This window comes from Canis lupus, chromosome 10 (assembly GCF_048164855.1).
Source record: "Canis lupus baileyi chromosome 10, mCanLup2.hap1, whole genome shotgun sequence".
NCBI classification, from domain to species: Eukaryota; Metazoa; Chordata; class Mammalia; order Carnivora; family Canidae; genus Canis; species Canis lupus.
The window spans coordinates 65,937,049-65,955,024 of NC_132847.1; the positions used below are offsets into that span (position 1 = coordinate 65,937,049).

Genomic DNA, 17,976 nt, shown 5'->3' on the forward strand with positions numbered 1-17,976 from the left:
TGCTAGGTGCTGTCTTACCATAGGTTTTTAAAGTGCAGTTTTCTCCCCTCTGAAGGTCTTCTAGCCAAACTGCAAGCACAGTGGAATCTGCATTCCAGAACAGGCCATTTACCTAATAGGGAAAAAAGGCAATGTCACTGGCTTTTAACTATGTATATACTTCAAAATCTTACATAAGAGCTGAATTCCCTGTCCTCACCAACCAAGTAATCCCATTACTTGAGCTGATCCTCAACTATAGATTAGGAACCCATAGAATCATTAACAAATCTAGTTAATATGTCATTATATGCAGGGATGTCAAAAAATGCATTATGCTTAAAAATTTACAAGACTTAACCAAATGCAAGTTGACATTTTTAGACAATCAAGGAAATTTGAAAGGGACTAGGTTTTACATGATACTAAGGAACTATTACAAATCTTGTAAGGTATGATAATAGATTTGTGGTTAGAGAAGAAAAATGTTTTCTTACCTGTTAGAAATGAATATTAAAAATCAATTTCTAGAATCAAAACCCCAGGGAACCATAAAGTGTGTTTAGACTAGAAAGTGGTGACTGGATGAAAACTATAAAATGCTGGCATCTGTTCAAAGTGAATAAGAAGGTCATGGGAGCAAATTAAACTTCCTCAACTTTTAGCTTCAATTTGTAATTTACGTGTAACATAATTTTAACTTATGTTTATGTTTAATTATTAAAGCTTACCACCATTTGATGTTTCTGCTCATAAAAATCCTAATGGTATACAAGTGGCTCAAGGTTTAAGTGCTATTAATGAAAAGTATCTACCAATGGAAGCATTATGCTTTTGTCCAAATGAACAATACAAATGAGGATTTCTATTTCTATCTGTATTTTACCTAGAGTAAGAATGTCATTTCTTCTTTGCAAAATATCCTTAAAAAAAAAAAAAACCTCTTTCAAAAAAAATTCAATTGTAAGAAGCCACTATTTTTATTACTATCTACTCTGGAGCTTCTCCTTACATGCCCATATCAGATATAAGCCTCTATAGCTGTGGGAAGTTCCCTAAATTTGATGGTGAAATAACTCAGGCACTTACCTTAACCTCATCTTTGAGGAAAGGAAGTGTAAAATGTCCATGAAGAAGGCCATTTTTCTCAAAAAACACAATATCCTGCTGATTGGGTTTCTCTTGTGTAGATGCAATCAAACTACCTGAGGGCCTTAAAGCAAACGCTGGATGTTAGAACCTCTGAAAGTAGAGCCAGCTGGCTAAGAATGAGATTTAAGTCAGAGAAACAATTTTTCCAAAAAATCTCCATCCAAGGAAGGTTTAAATCCCACATGTCTCTTGGTAAGCACTTTAGCCTAGTGGGGGACTACACCTGCCAAGAGAGAGTGCGTCTATTCTTAATTTGCACAAAGGTTCCATTTGCTTACAAAGACTTACAAATTTAGACTGCACTAGTGTGACTTAAAAAAAAAAAAAAAAAACCCAACAATAAATTTTTAAAACTATTCCAAATACAATATCCTATAAAACCACAATGTATTTTTCCTTCAAATATATGACTTTGGCAACTACTTTATGCTCAGATAGGTATTAAGATTTCTCAACTTACTTAAAACATCCCAACTGCCTCATCTTGTTCACATCTGTCTCTACAGTTTTACTTTAAATACCTTTCTCTCTTTGCTCTCTCATTCAATTGTCAGGTACTGGTGGGAAACACGATGTCTATAACCCAGAGACAGAGGAGTCTGTTATATAACAGATGCTACTGAGACAGAAAACATTTCTTCTGTCTTTCCTCTGGGTAGTTGCAGACACTGGACAAGACATAACTTGAGGTGGAATCCAGCCTGCCATGTTCCTCAGCAAGCAGAACCTTCTGGCCTAAGAGGCTGTGGCTTGGGCAAAGAAGAAAGCCCTTTTTCTAGTTTCCACCAAAGCTCCACTGCCCCACAAGCTTTGTAGAGTGACTTTCCTTCTAAGCACCATTTTCTGTTCTACACAATGGCTTCATATAGGCCCACCCTGTAAGCTGTAAAATGCGGGCCTTGGAATGACAACATCTGTGAAAAAGTTCTGAATCTACTATTCAAAATGAATTCTGACTTCAGAAAAACTAGAAAGAGAAAGATATAAGTTTATAGCCAAATGAGAAGTTAATATCCTTTTGTGTTACATGAACACCTCTATTTAACATGTACCACCACCCTTACCCCACTACTACTATCTTCTCTGAGGAAGAAGTTACAAGGTTTCTTTTCCCACTCACTTCCATGCCAGAGCTGGTCCCAGGCCTGCCACAGGCTCACTGGTTGACTGTAAGGCAAACTCTCGGTTCCATACTCTGACCTTCCGAGCTCCTGTATAGCAGGCAGAGTTAAATAGAAAAACTTAAAATGCTGTTAAGTCCGAACTATTCAAACATCTCATTAATAAAAACTGCCACAGTTTTACAAAGCCGAGTAGATTAATCTTGTTAAGAATTTGTACCCAGCGGGGGTGCCTGGATGGCTAGTTTGTTTAAGTGTCTGCCTTCAGCTCAGATCATGATCCCAGGGTCCTGGGATTGAGTCCTGCATCGGGCTCCCTGCTTAGCGAGGAGTCTAATTCTCCCTCTGCCCCTCCCCAGCTCATGATTTAACTTTCTCTCTTTCTCTCTCTCTCACCCTCCCACCTTCCCTCCCTCAAAAATAAATTAATTAAATCTTTGGGGGGAAAAAATGTGTACCCAACAGGTAAGAGGCCTGACCAAATGACCTCAAAGATCTCTTTCAGTTCTTAGCTCTAAATTCATTTAACATCTAAAGCAGCACCTTGTATGTATAATTTTAAAAAATAAAAGGAAGAAAATAACTTGAACTTCATAAAATAATTTTTTCCCTTTAACTACAATGTATTTCCATACCTGTCTCTGGGCAAACAACACTCACAGCAAAAAACTGGCCATCACCACGCCAGGTCACCTGCGGCCTATGGTCATCCCAGGGCAAAGCCGACTCATACTAGAGAGGAAGAAACACAAATCTTACTGGGGAACTTAAATAGTCTGGGATCAAACAAGCCCCAGGGTATTAAAACTAAATCTTTTACATGAGACATAAGCTATCTAGAAAACCAACCTCACAGAATCCTCAGGAACCCTTCTAGAAGGCCTCTTAGACTCAGAAATCATCAAGAGAACAAAACAAAATCTGTCTTCAGGCATTAAAAAAGGGGGGCCTCCAAGCACGGCAACAGAGAAAAAGAGCTGTAGATCTGGATATTAAATATTTAGACCTGAAGAATCTACCGGGTTGTTAGAATAAGGAAATAAATGTTTATCTCAATGTAAGAGGGTAGAGTCCTAGTTATTTGGTTACTGTGTAAGCTTCCCAACAGTACAGATGAATTAAGAAGTCGGCAGGGAAAGCCAGAGGTGGTAAAGTCAATAGCAGTGATGGAAACAGAAAAGTTCTGTGTTCTGCAGTATGGGAAGAAGAAAGGTCTCCAGTGCCGCCTACATCTCGGTCCTCAAGGCCTTGAAGAAAGGCCGATCTGCAAGATGGGGGACACAGGGCCACCCAAGCACCCACCATCACACTCCAGTGACAGGGTGCAACAGAATGCCCTCAGCACCATACTTGCACGGGAGAGAATACACAGGAAGCCTATCAAGACCTATGCTCAATGACACTGCCCTATGGCAGAGAACACAAGCCTGCTCTAGTGAAGGGTTAGGAGATGACATATGAGTTACTTGGAAGGTGGCCAGAAATCATTATGGATAGAAAATGTAAATGACAAGCTCATGGAAATGTCTACACGTAACGTAAATTATATGCTTCCATTTGTTCTGCCCAAATCTTGGGATCATTCTCAATTCTTCTTTGTCACCCCACATTTAATCCATTATCAGTAACTCCTATAGTTCTACCTTCAAAAGGTATTCATAAAAAAGGAAGACTAAGAGTTTCATCCAAAGAGAAAAATCATGAAAAGTATCTAATGTGTGCATGTATGAAAACATGCACATAAATGATCAACAGTGAATCGAGGACAACAGCTCTTTCTGAGGAGGAAGGAAAGAGAAACAGGAAGGGATACACAAAATGCTTCATTTCTATCTGTGAGGACATATTGTTTAAACCAAATATTGGTTAAAATTATTCTCTCTACTGAAATTACAAAGCAACTTGGCAAGGAAAAAGGGTCTTTCTAGAATGACTCATTCCCTAAGGAATGAAACAGTTTGTTTTATTTATTTATTTTTTTTTTTAATTTTTATTTATTTATGATAGTCATCACACACACACACACACAGGCGCAGAGACACAGGCAGAGGGAGAACCAGGCTCCATGCACCGGGAGCCAGACGTGGGATTCGATCCCGGGTCTCCAGGATCGCGCCCTGGGCCAAAGGCAGGCGCCAAACCGCTGTGCCACCCAGGGATCCCCAGTTTCAGTTTTATTAAAGAAGAGCTCTATTCATCATTAGCCTCTAACAGGACACCTGGAATTCCTGGTAGTAGGCAAAACTTCTACTTGTTCAGTCAAGGTCCTATATCCATCAGACCAATCTTACCATCTGCACCTGAAATGCTGCTTGCCGGCCTTCTGATCCGTGGAACTGCGTCTCTTTCCTGCCCCATCCAACAGTGATAAACTTGCCTAGGAAATGATTAAGAACATGCAAGACAACCAATAAGCTAAACAAAATGAAATAAAACAGTTTCATTGCTATTCTTCATTAAGTTAGTCACTGGTCAATTACCTGGGTCCTCTGAGACCTCTCAATAAATTGACCAGCAGCACTCAATATTTGGAAAATCAGTATTCCAGAGTATACGCATCGATGATTTTTGAAGAACTTGAAATGCCTTTCTTTTGGAAAGCACTTTACTGCCATCTTATATATTCTAAATTCCCTTGATGACAGCAATTCCCACTTTACAAGTAAGAAGAATGAAACGTGAAGAATTTACAAGACACGTCTGCTCCTGAGCAAGTTCACCTCCTCCCAAGATTGTAAAGATTCCCTACGTGTCACTGACTCCCAATCCACAGCTCTGGCCTATCCTGAGCTTCAGCTCCTTATGTGTGCATACTCTACATAGTGATTCCATACGGTCCTTAAAACAAACAGAACTTGTCACCTACCACTAATTAGCTGGCACTTCCCCCCACCCACTCTCTCTGTTACTGGCATCTTTATTCTGGTTACCTGAGCTTCTGTCCAGAGTCCCATTAACTCTTTCCTCCTCACCTTACATATCCATGCCCATTTATGTCACTTTCTTAACTGCTATTTCTCAAACTGGCTAGGACAGCAGGGAAACTATGCATACATATTCCAAAAACATTTCTGAGATAATTTCAAAAATGTATTCCCCTCCTGAGAATCAAATTTCTTCTAAATTCCTCCCTTCTTTTAGCCCCACACCCACCTTTCTTATCTGGATTCCCATAGCACTCCTATCCGATCACCCTGCCTCCAGTCTCTTCCTTCTCCACCAATCAACCAATCAATTTTGCATCATCAAAACTTTTAATGGCTGATTGTATGTCCAGATTCCCATCAAACTCAACCAAAATATATCCTGCTTATTTTTTTTAAGATTTTATTTATTTATTCATGAGACAGAAAGAGAAAGGGGGGGCCGGGGGGGGGAGGCAAAGACATAGGCATAGGGAGAAGCAGGCTCCGTGCAGGGAGCCTGACATGGGACTCAATTCCCGGTCTCCAGAATTACACCCTGGGCCGAAGGTGGCACTAAACTGCAGAGCCACCCGGGCTGCCCTATCCTGCTTATTTCAATCCGCACTCATGTCCTGCCAGCAGCTACTCACAGCTGCCTAAACAAGCCAGGACATATCTATGAAGCATCTGTGCCTCGGACTAGACTAATTCTACTGTTTAGACCACCCCACCCCACCCCCCAGCCCTCCACCCTCAACTCTCACCTACCCAACACCAATTCAGCCCGGATAAAACACTCAGCCCACCCCAGCCTCTCCTGGGAAATCTTTCCTCTCCACTGCTCCCTTATTCCCCTCATGCTACCCTGATACCTTGCACAACATGTTATCATGGGACTCCTCAAAGGAAAAGCTGATTATCCATAGCACCAAACACACTGCTGTGTTCATAGTACCTACTCGAAAGTCATTTCTGGATAAATTATTTTTGAGCGAATGAGTAACAACTTTCTAAATGATGTCCTCATTCTAAATGATTTAGGAGAACAAGAAGGCATGAGGTCAGTTATCAGCAAAAGTTAAAATCCCTTCTCCCCACCATCTCTCTCAATTGGGCCTTCCATCTGGTGCCCTCATGTTGGTCAGAGCCTCTTACACACAATAAACATCTCCCCTCTTCTCCCCTTTCAATACTCCCACAGCTTCAAGGCCCAAATCACCTCAGCTAGATCTTAGCAGGAAAGCAATCTGATGGTTCCCATGAAAATGTAGATTCAGGTCTAATTAGTAGGAACAAAAAAAATCAGCCTTCTATCCTACCTCTCTTGTTTTTGCCCCAAAACTGTACCCCAGAAATACTCTCTTTACTTTAGCTGGCACAGTTCCTTTCACTGAAGCCCCGGCCTATGCCTGTCACGAGGTTTGGGCAACAATTATGTAGGTGACATTCGGTAGGTTTCTGTTCTCCCAGTTGTTGGCAAAGTGAACTCTCAGACCTGGAGAGGCACCAGAGGTATGCCTTGTCTGGAATGGGCTACAGGAACGGGGTTATCAGACACTGAATGCACGAGGCTTCCTGTTTCATAGCTCTCTGGGTTTATGACGTGGCTATTAGTGTGCAAGAAAATGATCAAACCTGGGAGGAACTTCAGATCACAAAATGTTTCAAACAGAGCTATACTCACTTTCACCAAAATCATCCTGGTGGATCTGCTGTTCCATGATTGGTTCAAAATCTTTTGTCATCATAATTAGGGTCTGTTGACCTTGGATGGGCACAAACAAGAATAATTTTGTTTTTGTGCACAAATTTGCCATTTCCTAAGTATCTACAACACTGGAAGCTACAGAGCTGGAGTGGAGGAGTCTAGAGTCAGAAGAGGGAAGACATAATTCATTCTAAATATTTTGACTCTCATTTGAAAAAAAAAGTAAAAAAAAAAAGCTTCGACCAGCTAAGTTACCTGATGCTTACTATCAGCTATTTGCGTGTGTAAAGCTAACACTGAAGTCTACTTAGCCCTCCTCCACTAACTTCAAGACTTCACCAAGCTATCTCTACAAACACACACCTACCTCATCGGGGGTACCAGCTTATAGAAACGCATCTGGAATAAAGAGACTTAAAGGAAAAAAAGTAATTTTTAAAAGCTCATGGGAGCTCCTAAAGAGCTATAAAAGCAGTCTTCAGAATCTGTTTATAGCAGCTATTCCTCTTAGTGTAGGTCAAATATTGCTAACACTTTTATCTACAAATGTGGACCACACAGATTTCCAAGTTTGTGACTTCGTTTCCAAAAATTGAAACAGTAAGGTGAAATAACTTCTTAAAATAATATATTAAGAGATGAAATTTAAGTCAAAAAGAGCACATTCCCTCTAGATTATAATGCTGGTATCACTGCTCAAAGAAATTTTTTGAATAAGCACTCCAAAATTTAAGCCTTTAAAATATTAGGAGTCATGTTTTATAAAAGTCACAGGGAGAAACAGTGACAGACTTACCTGTGGCAAGAAGCACCAGCTCTTGGTCAGGACTCCAACTCATGACAGAGATACCACTGGCTACACTCCCAACACATTCCAGCTGCATCAGTAGACAAAAGTGAGTTTTTTTTTTTTAATTTTTATTTATTTATGATAGTCACAGAGAGAGAGAGAGAGAGGCAGAGACACAGGCAGAGGGAGAAGCAGGCTCCATGCACCGGGAGCCTGATGTGGGATTCGATCTCGGGTCTCCAGGATCGCGCCCTGGGCCAAAGGCAGGCGCCAAACCGCTGCGCCACCCAGGGATCCCCCAAGTGAGTTTTCAAAATACAGCTGAAGTGTAGTTGAAATACAGCTAAAGCCATGACAACAACTTTTTGTAAAAAAAAAAAAATATGTAACGCAAAGACTCTAATTTGCAAAATGCTTAAATATGATATTTAAGCAGTAGCTCCTGATTTTTTAAGCTTCTACATAAAACACATGACTTATTTAAGGATGCTTGAGGTTTCCTCCCCACTGGACTCCTCCACTTACCTGGCATGTGCTGAGATTGCAGAGTATGACGTCTCCGGAGGCTGTGGCCATACACACAGACTCCTGATCCAGCAAGTCCTGAATACCAACAATGCAGCCACTTCCATCCTCTGGAAGAAAGCCTTCAGACACTAAAGAAACTTCATTTTTCACCTTTCACCAAAACAAATACATAAACAAATTAGGCCAATCTATTTTCAAGGACAATTCATAACATTTCCAAAAATAAGTTACTTTTTAATGCTCCTTTTCTAATATAAAAGCTTTCAAGTGTTTTTCTAGATTAAAATCCAAACTTCCATTTGAGAAATATCACACTACTGTCTTTAATTTAAAAAAAAAAAAAAAAAAAAAAGTTAACGGGACCTTTCTGCCAAGTAAGCACTATACAAAAGAAACATGGTCTCTTTAAAAAATATTCAATAAAACATGAAGAAAACTATGGTTTTTAACTAAGGTTTCCTAAAATTTCTACAGCATGGGGAGAAAGAACAAAGAATGCAATCACCTAAAATACATTAGTAGCAAATATAATTAAGGGAAGAGCTCAGGATCAACTCAAAGATTTTTTAAAGTACGTGCGTACATAAAATACACACACGTACATACATATGCATATATACATATGTGTATATGTAAGTATATACATGTACACTCAGGATCCAGCACTGAGGATTCTCATTTAGCTGGCACAGGACAGAGGCTGAAACACAATTTTAAGAAGTTCTACAGGCAATTTTCATTTGCATTCTCAGTTGAGATCCACAATTATAAGTAGTATTTACATGATGGAAAGGGTAAAAAGGGCACCCACACAAAATGTAAAGTCAGAATTTTGCCAACTTACAATTCAAATAGAAGAAGAGTTAAGGGTAGGTTACAACTTTAGTAATGTCTCATATGACACCAGTATAAAGCCAAGGGAATGTTCATTTAGGAGGATATGAATTCAGTAAGATTCAAACTAAAGACTATCTGGGGGAAGCAGGTTTAGAAAAAGATAAGTCGGGGATCCCTGGGTGGCTCAGCGGTTTAGCGCCTGCCTTTGGCCCAGGGCGCGATCCTGGAGCACGGGATCGAGTCCCACGTCAGGCTCCTGGCATGGAGCCTGCTTCTCCCTCCTCCTGTATCTCTGCCTCTCTCTCTATGTCTATCATAAATAAATAAATAAATCTTTAAAAAAAAAGAAAGAAAGAAAAAGATAAGTCGAGGGTCTTGTAAGTGCTGGCATTCTCCATCATTAGCTTACTTCTCTTGTGACAGGGTCTATTTCTATCAGTCCATGGTCTGAGCCAATAAGCACGGTGCTCTGTTCAGTTCGAAGAGAGATGCACTGAGGTCTCCCTGGAGCCTGAATATCTCTGAACTCCAGGGTCTGAAGTAACTTTAGATTTCTCATGATGAGGCAATTCCTGAAAGAAAAGTACAAATACCCCTTGATGAAGAATTACTCTGAGAGAAAGGAATAGCTTACCAGGGATAAATGTCACTCATATAAGCAAAATGATTCAGGGGCCGAGATGTGGTCATTAGAATAATCAAGAAAAAAAGAAAAAAGATCTCATCTGAACCCACACAGAGACGTGTGGCAGCAACCTCACCAACTCAGAGTGTTTATGGTTTACAAACTTAGATTCTGGAATCTACTCTACATTCTTACTCTTTGGGAGAGGTAAGACTCTCAACTTCAGAATTGTTTTTTCAAAAAGACTTAACAAGGCAGCTCTGGTGGCTCAGCAGTTTAGCGCCGCCTTCAGCCCAGGGCGTGATCCTGGAGACCCAGGATTGCGTCCCACGTCAGGCTCCCTGCATGGAGCCTGCTTCTCCCTCTGCCTGTGTCTCTGCCTCTCTCTCTCTCTCTGAATAAGTAAATAAATAAATCTTTAAAAAAAAAAAAAAGACTTAACATTAGTCATTCCTCAGGAGAGTTGGAACGATCAAAATAAATAGGAAAACACTTCCATTTTTTGCATATAAGAATATCTTTATGGGGGCCCCGGTGGCTCAGTCGGTTAAGCATCTCCCTTCGGCTCAGGTCAGGATCCCGAGGGCCTGGAATGGGGCCCCATGGAGCTCCCTGCTCAGTGAGGAGCCTGCTTCTCCCTCTGCCTCTGCTGCTCCCCATGCTGGCTCATGCTCTCTCTCAAATAATCTTAAAAAAAAAAAAAAATCTTTACAACCTGAAAGATTTATAAATCCATATAAAACCCTATAGATATATACAACACACACACACTGTATGTGATGTTTCAGGACCATCATTGTTATTTCCTTGTCTTCTCAGAAGTGTCCTACTCCTTTTCTTCTTTTTTTTTTTTTTTTTTCCTTTTCTTTTCTTTATTTTTCTCCCCTACTCCTTTTCAAAGTCAGGGAAGCAGTATTCTCCACAGTCCCCCAGGACCTCAACTTACTAGTACCTTTTCTTTTACAACTGCAATCCCCAACTCTTTCACCCTCAATTAGCCTCTTCCTATCAAGTCTGTATCCTCTCTGAAATTTCTGGCAACTCCTCCACCCTGGTTCCTCCGCCCTGTCGCCTCTTGGCTAATGATCATGCCCACGGCAGGCAAGTACCACTCGGCTCATTAACAGGCTGATGAGATCCCCACGTCCAGCCCTGACCCTCTCCAAAGTGAACAGTAAAACCACACGTGCCCCCCTCTGAGGTTTTTCACAAGGAGCCCTCACAAGCACGTCACACACACACTGGAGAACGAAGCACGGCTGTTCTCCCACTCAAATGAGCTTCTATTTGAGGACAAGGCATTTCTACTCTCTCTGTCCCCCAAGCTGAAAAATGGTCTCCCCCCCCCCTTTTTTTTGCTCACATTTCTCACTAAGCTATTCATTTACTGGTTGGCTCCGTCGCTGTCAATAGACAGCTTCAATCCTTCGCACCGTGTCCGATCGATTCCACGACCCGGTTTGTGGCTCGCAGGAAACATCCGCTGGGCGCTCGGGTACGCGTCGGGCCTTGGGGACGTGGAGGGCTGCCAGCGCCACACGGGGGTCACCGGCCGGAGGGACGGCGCGCACCGAACACCCCTTACACGGAGCAGCACCGGAGGCGTCTCCCCGAGGAGTCGCGGCGCGACAAGCAGCGCCGCGCCCCCCGCAATCCACCCTGGGCCGCCGCGCGTCAGGCGGCTCGGCGGCGCCGTCCAGCACCGCGAGGAATCCGGGGGCCGTACACGTGCGGCCCGGGAGCAACCCGTCGTGCCCCCCGCCCCCGCGCGAGCGAGCCGTCCGAACGCTCACCTGCGACGCGCTCCGCCAACAGCGGCGCGTCCACCTTGGCCTCACCGGCGCCGCGCGGCCGGCCTTCCGGAGCCCAGGGCCGCTCTCCCGCCCGCCCCTCCGGCCTTCGGGCCGCGCACCCGGGAGACGCCGAACCGCGGGCGCCGCGGGGGGGACTCAGCCCGGCGCCCCGGGAGTGACGTCACGAGGCGCAGGGGGCGTGGCCGGCCCGCTCCCGAGCCCGGCACGCCAGAGGTGGGGAGCCGCGCGGCCCCTCCGCCCGCTTCTGCTGTCGGATCCCGGCTTTGACGTCGGCCTCCAGCGCACAGGGCCAACCCTGCCCGGCGGCGGGGTCTGCGGGGTCTGCGGGGCCGGGACAGCAGGGCGCGTGCGCACACCGCGGGCCGCGCGCCGGAAGTGCGCCATCCTCCCGCGCCCTCTCGGAGGAAGCGCTCGGGGCGCGCAGGGCGGGGGTGGTGGCGCCCGCGGTCGCCATGGCCACCGAGCCCGCGGCCGCGGAACCCGCCGTGCCGTCGCTCGTGGATCGTTACTTCACTCGCTGGTACAAAGCCGGTAAGTGGGGGGTTCGGCCGCGCTGTTCTGACGCTGCGCGGACCGGGCTGACAGGTCGCGAGCCACGCGCGCTTTCCCCGGCGCTTCCTCCGCGCGGCCGAGGGACCCGAGCCCTCCGTCCGCATTCGGTGCCCGCGAGGACCGGCTCGGCCCCACGGCAGCCGCGGCCGCGCTACGACTTAAGCCATCGGGTCGGAAGGAGGGTAGCGGCAGGAAGGGAGGGGCAGTTGGCTCAGGGAAGGCAGTTAGACGGCGGAACCCAGCATTTCCCCGGAAGGTGCCGGTGCCACACACCTGCCCCGTGTGCCCGGTAAATGTCCGTGGGGAGCGTCCTCGAGGCCGCCTCTAACCCCTGCCTGACGTAAGATCTAGGCGTACTTATTTTTTTAAAAATACCGTGGCACACAGTTTTTTTAAGCCAAATTTAGGGTTGACTCAACGTCCCGGCTTACCCAGAACTCAGGGATTTCCCAGAATCTGAGACTTTGAGAGCTAACATGAAGACAGTGCCGGGCAAACCAGAAGAGTCGGTCACTATGAAAGTGACCGACGAGACCGGCGCCGCTGTCTTACACGACGGCCGCTTGTTCTGATAGGAATAACGGTTGTGTTCGTCTTAAAGTGAAGATGAAGCGAGATGGAGCAAAGAGTCAGTCATTTAATATTGAGCGAAGGATCCCACCTGGGCAGATCCCTTTCAGTACTTTACAGAAAGCCTCTGTGCACATCTTTTTAAGTAACGAAGGGACGCCAGTGATCAGTGCGTGTGCATCCTCACAACTGTCTCTACGAGCACAGTGGCACCAGCCAACAGGCTCGTTCATCATTCTTCCAGATGTCAAAGGCAAACCCTGTGAGGACCACTGTATACTACAGCACTCCAACCGGTAAGCAAATTGGGAACCTTAAATTATAAAAATAACGTGTCTGGTATGGTCCTGGATTAAACACATATTCATTAAGTGATTCTCCTCCACTGTGTGGCGTTTGTTACAGTTTGGCGGACGAGGAGCGGTTCAGTGCATACTCCAGACCTGCGGGTGGGGGAGACCCCCCCCTCAGCCAGCCACCCCCGCAGTGACCAGCCTCTGCCCAATCACAGCGAACCGCGGGGGCGCACAGCAGGGACAAGGGCAGAGGCACAGGGAGTGTCCTGTGCGCACAGCCATGCCTTACCCCTCTCTCTTCCACCTCAGGTCCACCTGAGGACTTCTGGTGCGTTGCCTTTTTCTGGGAAGGCAATTCAGTCTCTTTTTTCTCCTCTCTTATTAGTGCATTCCCTTCTACAGTTAAGGTCCAGCAGTATGCAGAGGAAAATGGGGGGAATGATAGTCTGACTAAACAGCTGTCGCTGGGTATGTTCTTGGGCCGGTAGGTGTACTGTGTGGTGTGAGGAAGAATTATACCAACCCGTAACAGCATCAAATTTTTGCTCCTTGTAGAATATGTGTCATCACATTAGCAGAATCTCATCCAGTTCTTCAAAGTGGGAAAACAATCAAAAGCATCTCCTATCAAATCAGTACTAACTGTAGCCGACTCCAGAACAAGGTCTCTGGGAAATTTAAGCGGGTACGTCCTGTAATCCTCTACTTAAGTCTTCAATGTCTTAGTCATAAGATAGATCTAGACAATTAGATGTGCTGATTTCTCTTTAAGATCTATTTATTTATTTTAGACAGAGAGAGACAGAGCGCGCGCGTGCACAAGCCAGAGGGGCAGGGGGAGAGGAAGAGAGAATCTCAAGCAGACTCCCATGTTGAGTGCAGAGCCTGACATTACAACCTGAGCTAAAACCAAGAGTCATACACTTAATTGACTGCACCACCCAGGCACCCCTGATATGCTGATTTTAAGAATACTTTAACCCTAAAGAAATTCTTAGACCAAAAAATGAAGTATTTCAGGAAGTATAGGATTTGTCATATTTTCAGGTTTTTAAAAATTTTTTTATTTATTCATGAGAGACACAGAGCAAGGAAGAGACACAGGCAGAGGGAGAAGCAGGCTTCCTGCAGGGAGCCCAATGTGGGACTCAATCCTAGGACCCCAGGATCACAACCTGAGCCAAAGGCAGATGCTCAACCACTGAGCCACCAAGGCGTCCCATAGAAGACCCTCGTTTATACTCCCATTTGTAGTTTTGAAATCCCCCATTTGTGGTTTTGAAATTATAATGTACCTTATAATTATTAATTTCTCTTTGTTCAGGGAACACGTGGACTTCGAAAAGCATGAACCTTTCTTAAAAGATAAAGTCTAGGGCAGCCCAGGTGGCTCAGCAGTTTAGCACCACCTTCGGCCCAGGGCGTGACCCTGGGGACCAGAGATCAAGTCCCACGTCAAGCTCCCGGCATGGAGACTGCTTCTCCCTCTGCCTGTGTCTCTGCCTCCCTCTCTCTCTCTCTCTCTGTCTCTCATGAATAAATAAATAAAATCTTAAAAAAAAAAAAACAAAAAAAACAACGATAAAGGCTATAGGGGCATCTGAATGGCTTAGTTGGTTGAACATCCGACTCTTGATTTCGGCTTGGGTCATGATCTCAGGGTCCTGGGATTAAACCCTGCATTGGGCTAGTGCTGAGCATGAAGCATGCTTGAGATCATCTCTCTCCCTCTGCCCCTTCACTCCTCCCTCCCTCCCTCTCTTAAAAAAATAAGAAAGAAAAAAAAAGGTAAAGTTCATCAACTACAAGCATAAGGGTACTTGTGAAATTCCTGTGATAAATCTTTGTCCAAAATCATAACACTTATTTGTTGAAAAACAGAGGACCTGCATGTGGAACCCACTACAGATAAATTTTGATTCTCAGCACTGCCATTCACTTATTCTCCCAAGGGAAGTGATTTTAAAAAAGGGTCAAAACACTTCTGCTCTTTTAACACAGACCCAATGATAGACACACCTTTTGGGACAAATCCCCAGCCCGAAAGTGAGGAGTCACATTGACAGGTATTTTGAAATGAAGTACCCATATGCAGAGGATTGAAGCCAATGTGGTAGCATCTTTATACTGTCTAATAATGTTTTGAGCAAGGGGTGCCTGGATGGCTCAGTCGGTTGAGTATCTGACTCTTGGTTTCAGCTCAGGTCATAAGCTCAGGATCTTGGGGATCAGGCCCCATGTAGGACTCTGTGCTCAGCTCAGAGTCTGATTGTCCCTCTCCCTGCCCATCTGCTACTCTCCTCACCTCCACCTCGCTTACAAGTTCTCTCTCTCTCTCTCAAATAAAATCTTTTTAAAAGAGAGAGAGAGAAAATAACGTTTTGAGTGGTAAAGAGGTTATAGGAATAGCCTCTTAACCTCAAATACCCATGTTAAGTGTAGGAAAAATTTCTGGGAAAAAAGTGAGCAACATGAGAGATTTGTGCATCAGTTCCCATGAGCTGCCTTGTAGATGTTTGCTAGAACCTCACGGGATACATCAGTATAGTGGAGTACCTGAAACAGTCATGCTGTAGCATTGGAACACATGTCAAAATGTAGCATTTGCTTCTCAGTTACAGGATATTGGGTAAACTAGTTTTATTTGCTATTTAAAACTTTTCTGTATTTTCCCAATTTTCCTCAAAGTGCATTCTTTTTAATTAGAAATATCACTGCTTCAAAAACTGTTAGTGATTGACCCTAATAAAGAAGTTCCTTTAGTAAGTTTGTATAAATAAGTAAGGAAATTTAATGAAAGTAACTTTGTATAAATGTTATCATACTCTGTTGTGTTGAATTTTATATTATTGGTTATTGAGGGATTTTCTTACACTTTGGAAATTGTTGTATCTGGCCACATGTAGCTTTCTTATTTAAAGTTGATAAAATAGGGGGTCCCTGGGTGGCGCAGCGGTTTGGCGCCTGCCTTTGGCCCAGGGCGCGATCCTGGTAGACCCGGGATCGAATCCCACATCGGGCTCCCGGTGCATGGAGCCTGCTTCTCCCTCTGCCTGTGTCTCTGCGCCTCTCTCTCTCTCTGTGACTGTCGTAAATAAATAAAAATTTAAAAAAAATTAAAAAAAAATAAAGTTGATAAAATAGGGATGCCTAGGTAGCTCAGCAGTTGAGCCTCTGCCTTTGGCTCAGCGCGTGATCCTGGAGACCCGGGATCGAGTCCCACATCGGGCTCCCTGCATGGAGCCTGCTTCTCCCTCTGCCTGTGTCTCTGCCTCTCTCTCTCTCTCTCTCTGTGTGTGTCCAATGAATAAACATATAATCTTTAAAAAATAAAGTTGATAAAATAAATTTAAAAAAATTTTTTAAACTTGACAAAATATATTTTTAATCTTTAATTAAACTACCTATTATTTATCTTAGTCTGCTCTTTCCCCTAGAGCCTACGATGGTACCTGGCCCACTTACATAAATGTTTGAATAAATGGCTTTTCTGTAGTATTGGCAAATACTATATTTTTATTTAAAACAGTAGCTCCAGGAATGTATTCTAACACTGAAGACTGCCTTTCAAAGGAAAATGAAGATGTCCCTCATTTAATTACTTCTTCCCTTTTATTATCAGGGGGCACAGTTTCTAACAGAGCTTGCACCTCTGTGTAAGATTTACTGCTCAGATGGAGAAGAATACACCATATCTAGGTAAGTCGCTTTTTAACCACAATTTAGGAGAAACAAAGGAGGTAGTATCTTTCTTCAAAACAACTTTTGTTTTAAATAGCTGTGTTAGAGGACGGTTGATGGAAGTGAATGAAAACATTCTCCATAAGCCATCTATTCTTCAAGAGAAGGTAAAGGAGGGAGAAAAAAGTATCCCATTCTACATACTTTTTAATCTCATTTTATAGATAAGACAATATTAAATATTCAATTCCTTTCTAGCCATCGACTGAAGGCTACATTGCGGTTGTATTGCCCAAATTTGAAGAAAGTAAAAGCATAACAGAAGGGTTACTGACACAGAAACAGTATGAAGAAGTCGTGGTGAAGCGCATTAATGCCACAGCGGCTCCATCATGAGGATTGTAATGGGGTAATGAACAACGCGGCATGCTTATCCCTCCCTGGCCTGTGGCCTGAGCGATCCATGCACTAAAGAACCACCTACACATGTGAAGTGCTTCACCCCAAGCCATCCGCAGAGAAGCCTGACCTTAAAACTTAACCTAGTTTTCCCCCTTTATCTTTTATAACGAGTCTTGGTTCTTGTTTTGTCCTCAGCCTCCCAGATCTGCCCTATGTACTCACTCTGTTCTTGTGCTTTTCTAACAACTGGCAAGGAGAGGATGTTTTTCTGATTAAAAATAAAGCACTTTGAGAAAAATTTGGATAAAACAGATAAGTGTTAAATAGCAAAGTAAAAATAATTTAACTGGGATCCCTGGGTGGCGCAGCAGTTTGCGCCTGCCTTTGGCCCAGGGCGCGATCCTGGAGACCCGGGATCGAATCCCACGTTGGGCTCCCGGTGCATGGAGCCTGCTTTTCCCTCTGCCTGTGTCTCTGCGCCTCTCTCTCTCTCTCTCTCTGTGACTATCATAAATAAATAAAAATTAAAAAAAAATTTAAAAAAATAATTTAACCATCATCCCATAACCCATTAGTAAATACTACATTTTGATATGCTTCGGTTTGAATGTTACGGCATGGTTATTGCTTTTGCCTTGATTTTCCTTCAGTTTAAAGTTGGGGAAAAAAAAATCAGGCCTTTTTTGCCCATTTGGCTTCTGAATGACACTACAGAAAAGGCTAGAACAGCCTCTTCAGCCCTAGCTCTTCTCCCTTTAGATTGTAGGGGAGGGGCAGAGCATAGAGTATACCTCCTCCACTCCTTATACAGTCTGTAGCTCGGATGGCCTTCTCTGAAACAAAGTCGAATGTAACACTGGCTTCTTAAATAAGGGATATAGGAAAAGGCTTTGAAAACTACAAAGGGCTTTCCCAACGTGGAAGTATTCTAATGCAGTGTAAAGCTGCTTATCACAGTACGTACAGTGTAGTTGCTCACACACTCTAGCTGTGGTGTAGCCAGCCAAGAAGTCAT

At 43.9% G+C, this 17,976-nt stretch overlaps 2 protein-coding genes across 6 annotated transcripts in view; one reads left to right on the plus strand and one right to left on the minus strand.

Moving 5' to 3' along the window:
• ELP1 (elongator acetyltransferase complex subunit 1) overlaps positions 1-11,693 on the minus strand; it is a 58,687-nt gene extending 46,994 nt beyond the window's left edge. For 2 of the 4 annotated variants that reach the window (XR_012038470.1, XM_072842302.1), the window contains exons 1-10: positions 11,010-11,196; positions 9,431-9,593; positions 8,182-8,334; positions 7,663-7,744; positions 6,843-6,923; positions 4,544-4,629; positions 2,888-2,984; positions 2,252-2,342; positions 1,069-1,192; positions 19-112 (exon numbers count right to left, since the gene is read on the minus strand). Coding sequence is in view for 3 of the 4 variants with exons in the window: in XM_072842302.1 (XP_072698403.1) it covers positions 19-112; positions 1,069-1,192; positions 2,252-2,342; positions 2,888-2,984; positions 4,544-4,629; positions 6,843-6,923; positions 7,663-7,744; positions 8,182-8,334; positions 9,431-9,593; positions 11,010-11,011 (973 nt within the window). In the remaining variant the exon portion in view is untranslated. Of the gene's footprint in view, positions 1-18; positions 113-1,068; positions 1,193-2,251; positions 2,343-2,887; positions 2,985-4,543; positions 4,630-6,842; positions 6,924-7,662; positions 7,745-8,181; positions 8,335-9,430; positions 9,594-11,009; positions 11,197-11,439 lie in introns of those variants that run through there. The other 2 variants (XM_072842301.1, XM_072842300.1) reach the window with 2 other exon arrangements.
• A 143-nt stretch (positions 11,694-11,836) lies between these two features.
• Positions 11,837-17,259, plus strand: ABITRAM (actin binding transcription modulator). 2 transcript variants are annotated; one of them, XM_072842311.1, is made up of 6 exons: positions 11,837-11,991; positions 12,827-12,878; positions 13,434-13,563; positions 16,501-16,577; positions 16,657-16,726; positions 16,818-17,259. In XM_072842311.1, exons 1-6 carry the CDS (start codon positions 11,913-11,915, stop codon positions 16,953-16,955), a joined length of 546 nt encoding a protein of 181 aa, XP_072698412.1. In that variant the 5' UTR covers positions 11,837-11,912; the 3' UTR covers positions 16,956-17,259. The 2 variants fall into 2 exon arrangements, with proteins under 2 accessions (XP_072698412.1, XP_072698411.1); XM_072842310.1 differs by lacking the exon at positions 11,837-11,991 and having other exon boundaries at positions 12,119-12,878.
• Positions 17,260-17,976: the final 717 nt, after the last annotated feature.